This window comes from Cinclus cinclus, chromosome 1 (genome assembly GCF_963662255.1).
Source record: "Cinclus cinclus chromosome 1, bCinCin1.1, whole genome shotgun sequence".
NCBI lineage: Eukaryota > Metazoa > Chordata > Aves > Passeriformes > Cinclidae > Cinclus > Cinclus cinclus.
Genome location: NC_085046.1, coordinates 122,789,992 through 122,798,436, shown reverse-complemented (window position 1 = coordinate 122,798,436; position 8,445 = coordinate 122,789,992). Strand labels below are relative to the sequence as shown.

At 35.0% G+C, this 8,445-nt stretch overlaps 1 protein-coding gene across 1 annotated transcript in view; it reads right to left on the bottom strand.

The window, feature by feature from the left end:
- Positions 1-486: 486 nt before the first annotated feature.
- The window catches only part of ZC2HC1A (zinc finger C2HC-type containing 1A), a 30,691-nt gene continuing 22,732 nt past the window's right edge, over positions 487-8,445 (bottom strand). Inside the window, exons 9-10 of the mRNA XM_062514681.1 lie at positions 1,328-1,435; positions 487-673 (exon numbers count right to left, since the gene is read on the bottom strand). Of these exons, the coding sequence (XP_062370665.1) occupies positions 487-673; positions 1,328-1,435 (295 nt within the window). The remainder of the gene's footprint in view (positions 674-1,327; positions 1,436-8,445) is intronic.

Here is an 8,445-nt window from a genome sequence, read left to right as displayed (position 1 = left end):
GGAGCTCATTTTGTTTTCACTTAGAACACAGCATCTAAGTTACTGTCACAGATGAAGGAAATGCCACCACAGAGAAACTTTTGAAGCCCAAGTTGTTCATGGCTAGTTCCCTATAGGTAAGTATTATCCTACATAAGAGATTTTAAAAACCCTTTGCCTAATAGGATTTACAAAAAAAAAAAAAAATTGAACCTTTTCTGCTACCTAGGCTACATAATGCATTTTTACCTTAATTTTAAATATTTTCAACAAAGAGTGAATAGTATTTCCTTGAATGGCACAGTTTTAGGTAGCTGTTGTTTTTATATACGGTATATATCACTGTTTATAAATAATTGTGTAACCAGAAGATTGCACTCAGAAAATTACAAAATGATGTTTCAACGTTTGCAGCATAAAGTCTGGATGGAGTGCTCAAGCTTTCCATGCAACAGTACACAGCAGATGTTCCAATTTCTTGTTTTCTTTCTGCTTTAAAGAATGTGTTCACACAACCATTCTTCGAATTCCACACTCACAGCAGAACTTTGCCCATTCCACTGGATACTTTGTTCCACATTCATGGCAGAACTTGGATAACTGTACAGGTGAAATTCCTTCGCTGCTTTTTGCGCTTCCTCCGTTGACTGAGGATGGGTAATCTCCAATGTCATACCCAGTTTTCCCGTCAGACCTGAAAATTCCCAGATGAAGAACATTCTCCATAAGTCCATTCAATATAACTTAATGTAAAATTAGTCTAATCCTGGCCATTAATATAGTTATTGTTACTGTTATTTTCATGCCTGCACTTCCTATTTACAGTGGTATATCTTACATACAGTGCTACCCAGCCTTCCATATATATCTCCAGATACCCACCTTCCCTGCAAGAAAACAAAACCACCAGAATTCGAGGGGCAGGATCACATATTTCATTGACCACTTAGATTAACTGGAGAGTTTGAAAACTTAAAACTTAGCTTGTCAAAAAAAAGGAAGGCTAAACAAGCAATACAATTTTCATCTTACCCTTTAAAAGGACAAAATAATTTGTGCGCTTAGCATGCAAATTTCATTGAGTTTCTACTGAAATAATATTTGGCTTTTTTTTCAATAGCTCCCAAGTGATATTTGACATTTCCAACAGGGTTTTCTGTGCACATCTCAGAAAGCTGATGACAAAGGTGTGCTGTCAGATGTTAAGCATACCAAATATATTGAGCATAAATAATACTGATAATCTATTAATTGCAGAGAATAATACATTCCCCAACTTCTTTTGTAGCAAGCAATCCCCTTTAATGACAGCTCTATTAATGACAAAATCCACAAAGTTAAAAGCTACCTTAAGTTAACATCTGAATTGCTAGTTTTTCTTCTGTTTGTTAAAGCACCCGTGCTCATGGCTCTTGCCACACTAGGAGGGGTTGATGTCCGGGTTTTTGTTGCACCTCTAAAATAGAAGAAATATCTGATGATTTATACGCACACAGAGAAATACATACAAGAATATGCATTTTCAAATTATATATATATATATACACACACACACACAACCGTGCAACCATCTACACATTAGTTAACTGCATGAAAAATAACTAATTTCCTACCAACAGCAGAGGAGCTTTGGCATGGACTTGCATGGTTTGAACTGTTATGACGTGAACCCTACAATGACAAGTTAAATGAAACAGCAAGTCCCTTCCTGTACATGTGTCTCACTTCCTAACAGGTAGATATCCTGCATTATTGGTTGCTCAGTACCTTTTAATGTCTACCTTGACAATTCATAAGTCACTTTTTAGGACTGGCAGGTCTCTTTTAGGAAAATAGAGAGCAGATGACTGCAGGTTACAATAACTTAAGATCTGTAGAAAGGATACCATATTTTCAATACTTTGTGACCAATATGAAGTGAGTGAACAAGACTCCTTTCTTCTTAGCTAGTGCTGTAAGTCCTTTTTCTTCAAAGCACAATTATATTCATGAATATAAACAGAAGGAGAAAAAAGAAAGTGCATCCAGGTGGGCTTCAGGGCCTCAATTTTTTCTAAGCTGCCAGTGTTCCTAAAGCTGGGGTCAATAGTATTACCACACAGATATGGAAACTGCTTCCCTGAGGACTCATGAACACTATGAGAAGCCAGTATACAATGATCAGCACATGCCAAACATTGAGAACATCATACTGCTGGCTTTAATGAGTAGAGAAACATCATCATCCCCTGAAAAATCTGAGTAACACGAAAAAAAAAAAAAATTGGAAGTGGCATAATTTTATCATCAGGGACAGGAATTTTCATCATTGCTCAAAAGAATTGCCATTCACTGGAATTTCTTCTTTGGCAAATCTTCAGACTATGACATCATGTGCATAAACAAGTTTTTCTGCTCTCATTCTTGAACATCAATGCATAAATGAAATTTAACTTTGGACTCACTCAAGGACATAAAAAAAAAATTGAAACAAGACTCCATTAAAAAAACAAGTCACCAAGAGACCATTCATTCCCCTCAGATAAATCTAACTGCTCCTTTAAGAATTATAAACTATCTGGTCTTGGGTTTGGTTTTCAAACCACATATAAGGAAATGCATTCAACTCCAGTAACTTCAAATGTAACACTGACACAACTGAGGAATATGTAGTAACTCCAAAATTATAGACGTGCTGCATAAAACACTTCTCCCTTCATGTCATACACATAGAATAAAGACGGCTTTTCAGCTCCTTCTGTCACTTCAACCAGTGGAAAAGGGATCAAATAATTATTTGGTGGAAATCAGCAACTAAATTTAAGATTAAATAAATTGAAATTGTATCTTACTAAAGAATGGCTTCTACCTGCAACAGATGGAGTGGAATGATCAAAGATCATGGTTCACTGGGCAGAACACTGACCTTCTCCATTAGCTTTCCTGTCTGCCCCCTCATTTTGCAAGGAGATTAGAAAGATGGACTTATTTGGGAAAAAATACTGAGCAGACTTAAAAACACTACACCAGTTGTATCAGAATTAAAACTTACTGGAAGTTATGTCAGCCTTTCAGAAGTTACATAATTCTAGAACAGAAGTTCTAAATGCAACTAAATTACACTGCTATGATGTACAGATGCTAAATACTCATCTTGTGCTATTTTTACCATTTCATTTTACAATGAAGAGAGACCTTTGCTTATAATTGAGTAAAACTCAGAGTTCTATAGTAGAAAGAACATACTGGACTGTTACTTCACCTGTTATGGAAGACAGGAAAGCATATAAAGAAAAATTCAGCTGCACACACAGAAACATTATGGGATCATCATGGATCAGGGATGATCAGGCAATAAAGCTAAGAATAGAATTGTGTATCAATCCCTGTTTAGACAGCTCCAAGTAATTAAAAAAATTCAGAATTATTACTAACTCTGTTTTCTCTGGATTTTCACTTTGGGACCAACATACTACTTTTTCAAAACTGACAGCATTAATTTCTGAAATTGAAGTCTCTTCAGAGTGCACTTTGAATCAGTTTTGAACATCATGTTAGGAATCCTGGATACATGGACTAAATTGATGTGAAAACCAGTCCACTATTCTTCCCTCTATTTTAGCAGTATCATACACTCTCATCTCATTAAGTACTCTGAAAATTCATATGGTGTTTTTTCAGAAAAAAAAAAATAAAGAAATATCAGAGAAATCAGTGTCTTAATACAGCATTCAGGCTACTGAGTGAGCTGGGGAGGGGAGGAAATTGAAATACTGAAAAGTCACATTCAAAGTGCACAGTCCACCCTGTATATCAAGGGAGGCAAAGTCTCATGAACAGATAAAAGATCACTCATTAAAGATTTAACAGGACACCTTCATTCCAAGCTGTTTAAACACAGCTTTCTGCACAATTTCTGCATTCACTTTCCACACCTAGTTTTCTAAAAATATGTAAGAAATCTCAAATATATTTTTACACCAGAAACTTCCCTTCCAGCTGTACCCATTCTGTGTCTTCTGACATTTTTGATGAGTAAATCAACACAAGGAGTATGCTGCCACTGTCTCTACAACTTTATTCAGCCCAAATCTAGACACACAATTAGCATCAGGTTAGGTGACAAATCTTGAAGTTGCATCCTTAAGTAGCAATCTGATCTCTAGAGACAGACACCTTCCAACAGAATAAGATATTTTTGGTTATTTCAACTTGTGCCACCACAGCTTGGTTTCTTCTGATCTGCCCCATCTCTGCCTTCTCTATATACTTGTCCACTTCTGTTTTTTCACCTGTTTGGTTGGATTTTGTTTCTGAAAAGCTATCTAAATCCTGCTCTACATTGTATCACATGAAGTATGAATAGAACCTGACAGCAGATGAGTCTGTGTACCAACACCAGCTGGAAACTCTTAAAATCTAGACATACTCTAAATAAATTTTTATCCACTCTCTATTTAAAAAAAAAGTAAGATTGAAAGTGGCTTCCCTTCCTAAAGCAGCTTGTGTTGTACATCTAGTTGAATTACCACTGCTTGCAAAACAAAAATCTGAAAGTAATTTGTAAAAGAAGCTTGTCTTTTCGTATTCATGACTTGGTTAAATTCTGTCTTAAAATACTGATACATAAATCTTGCTTCTTAGACAGAGTGTTTTCAGGTATTCTTGACAGCTGTCACTGTTACCCACAACAGCTCATAGGTCTGTGCAAATTAATAAATAACTTAGTGCTGATTAATGACATATGTCCCAAAGTCCAGAAATCTTTGCCATAAATTGTAACCATCCACACTGCTATGCTGAATTTAAGAATGGTTAGGAACTATTCACACTTGCTGAATGATGTTGTCATGCAATATACTAAATAACCTACTGCAAGTAAGGTAGATTTATTTCTTGAACTCAGTAGATACTTGAGTAAGAACAACAGGGATTATATAAAGAACAGAAAAAGTGCCTATACTCTTAAGTAATTTTTCTTGAGAAGAAAAATCAAATCCCTGCTCTATGGATAGGGTCTATTTTAAGTAATTGTAGTAGCTAAGCTAAATTTTCAGCATCTTAATAATACATTACAATATGAAAAATGGAGTTAATTTTTGATGGATCACAGGATTTATAACTCTAACCAAACACACAAAGGAGCAAAAAACCAAAGAAACTCTCTTTGTCTAAAAAGAGCTTTCATTCCATTAATTGCCTTTGCTTCTTCAAAGCCAAAGTCAAATATTCTGTCCCTGTCTCAAAAGATACTACAAGCTTTGGTTACAGCATTAAGATCTTCAGACACCTTTCTACTATGTTAAGCAATACCCTCTATGTATGTGCCACATAATTCATTACTTATTTATCTTTTACAATATGAAAAAGACTATTTGAATTTAGTACCTTCCAAAATATAACAAAGGCTTAACTACAATTTAGTATCTATTTCCTTTTTAAAAGATTAGAATAATTGGAATAAGCTTCCTTCCAAACTTAGATCTTATAAAGACTTCTGAATATCCAGAAATCTTTATATGAGGTAAGTTGGACTTAACCAAAGACTCTACCTTTCATTACAAAGTCTGCCTTCCTCATGTTTAGGGACCATCACAGTTACCTTACAGATATACAAGTTAGAGAAATATTTGACCTTAAGAGAATAAAATTGCTTTGTCAAAAACCAGAACAGTTATCAGGCTTAGATGCTTACTTCGGATTTGCATCATGCAAATCAGTTTTATACTGCATTTAGAAAGGCACAAGTTCATTACTTTTAATCTGCAATCAAGATGCAAATTCATTACTTTTTACCTGTAATCAAGCAGTGACACACGAAATCAAATCTGAGGGCAACCTTCATCTTCCCTGTCCTATGAAGCTGTTTACCTCACTCTGATACTAATCATATCATCCATTCTTCTCCCACAGGACTTATAAGGAAGACAATACTGGGCAGCTGATGTTCATCAAGGGCACACTTTTCTGCTTAGGAGAAATGTTTTTGCAAAATAGATAAACCACACTGATTCATAATACTTATTTCTTTACAGGCACATTTGGCCTTTTGATGGCACTGTCTGTTTTTGTATCAGTGTCATAAAACCTTTGCACATCTCTTCCAGTTCGCAGTGGTGGGCCTAACCTGTCCATCTTACTATTAAAATATATAAAGGGGTGCTCATAATGATAGTGCTATATTGCTATTCAAATTATGCAAAAAAAGATATTAAATACACTCACAATTCAGTACTTGCATTGCCAAAGAAATCCCATTAACTTTAAAAAAACAAGTACAAATCAGACTTTAATTATCCAGCAAACAAAAGGGTTTCTTCTTGCTTTGATGAGGAATTGATTTCATAGACATTGGATCAGGTTTCCAATAATTTTTTTAGAATTCTTTTTCAAGCAAAACACTAATATCAGTTATCCTCATATTCTGCACACTGTATTCACATTTGGTCTCTTTTAAGAGCAGCTTTCATGATGTCATACAACATGTCTAGAAAAGGGGGCTCAATTACAAGTCATAAGTTTAAACATTAGAAAATAACATATATATGTACAACTCTAGAACTGTCAAGAATAAAAATTTTTCCTTTTTTTTTATTTGTAAAGGCAAAATAGAGGACAGCCTCAAAGAAACCCAGCTTTGTTTTAACAACAAAACCCCCATTTACAATAGACAGAATATACAGAGCCAATACTTTAATACTTTTTGGTTTTGATATTATGGATAAGATTTCCAAATCAAAAAGAATAAATCAAAAATCAAGTTTTAAAAACATTTTAAAAAAAGGCAAGGAATAAAATAATAATAAAAAAATCCCTCACTCACATCTTCATAAGGAAAACTGCAGCTTTTCAGAAATCACAACTTAGATTAGAAAATCAGATCTTCGAGTTGTGTCCTGTATTTTTATCATCTTATCATCATAAAGGAAAACCTACAAATAGCCTCCCAAACGGATGTTCTAGTTCAAACTAATTAACTCCTGTTTGACCCAATATATACTATTTACATAGTCCCAAGAAACTGAGTAGCAAGACTGAGGTCTTTGACACTCTATGACACATACTACAACCTAACATGATTTTCTTTGTTATTTTTGAACTTTAATTTATCAGTGTAATCTGTGAACTCCAGGCAAATACAGAGTACAACACCAAAGAAATATCCTAGAACCCATCAGAACACTGTCAAAATAAAGCACTAGAGTATTCTTTCACCCCTTAACAGAACCAAAAACCCAAAGCTGACAGCCCTTTCACATTCTAATGAAAAAAAAACAAAACATGGTCATGAGAATCTTTTGAAATGCAAAGACAAAACTACTTACATATCTTGACTTCATTGAACAACGCCCTGTAAGTTACAGTCTTCAGAAAAGGAACAAAATATTTTAAACGTTTTAAAAAGGTTACAAACGCTTTACGGCAAATATGTGAGTCAAATTTAAAATTTACAGTTATTGATTTGGTGTGCTGTTGATGTTGTATTTCAGCTGTAAGATGGTAGTGGATGTGTCACTAGCAGACATGATTCCCAGGAGGGAAACATTAACATTAAAGCGTATGTTTTATCGCCAAAATAAAATATAAATTAAAAATTAATTTCTAAGGTTCATTTTCTATATTAAAAATTATCACATAATTTCCAAGTCACATGAAAAAACCAAACAAACCTAACTGCTCACAAATAAAACATGTACAGACAATTAATCTGTATGTGCAAAATCCTGTCTGGCCACAAACAGTGGTGTCAGGTTCTGCTGGGCAAAACAGCTTGCACGTGGGTGTGGAGTTTACCTGTTTGCTTACCCTTAGGTTAGGAAGAACCTACCCAGTTTTTTCTCCTGAACATCTTATTACTTCTGACAGCTTAGTAGAACTGCCATACACCTCAAGAAATGTAACATACTGCTAGCCTGTATACCGTTATAAAATACATATCAAACTTTGGTTCATAACGTGATATCAAATTATAGGCCTAGTGAGAGATAACTTACATCAAATTAATTTCACTTTTCTCAGTTCTTCAATATAAAAAAGATAAAAAACCTATTTTCACCCAAACGAATGAAGATTTTCTTAGTGACTACAACAGTCACATGCTACTCCTGACTTGCTCTATATGACCCAGGAATGATGCCCTTATGCAACACTTCCATTAATACTGGAAGTCTGTGTCCTTACTCTGCCCAGGCAGAAAAAGAAAACTCACAGCAGAACTCAGCTGACACATCTTGATCTGCACGTTCGAAGTAAGCATCACTGGCATTAACAGAGCTTACGCTGAGGATACTGTGCTGTGCTCTCTCAGTATTCCTATACTTGGGGAGCAGAACAGGAGAATTCAAATTAAAAAAAAAAAACAAAAAAAAAACCAGGACCCTGCAGAGTAGAGATCACTAACAGTAAGTGAGCTCATAGAACAGGGTTCCACTTTTGCCCATACCAAGCACAAGAGTAGGCTGCGATGCAGCACACGAGGTTCAGAGG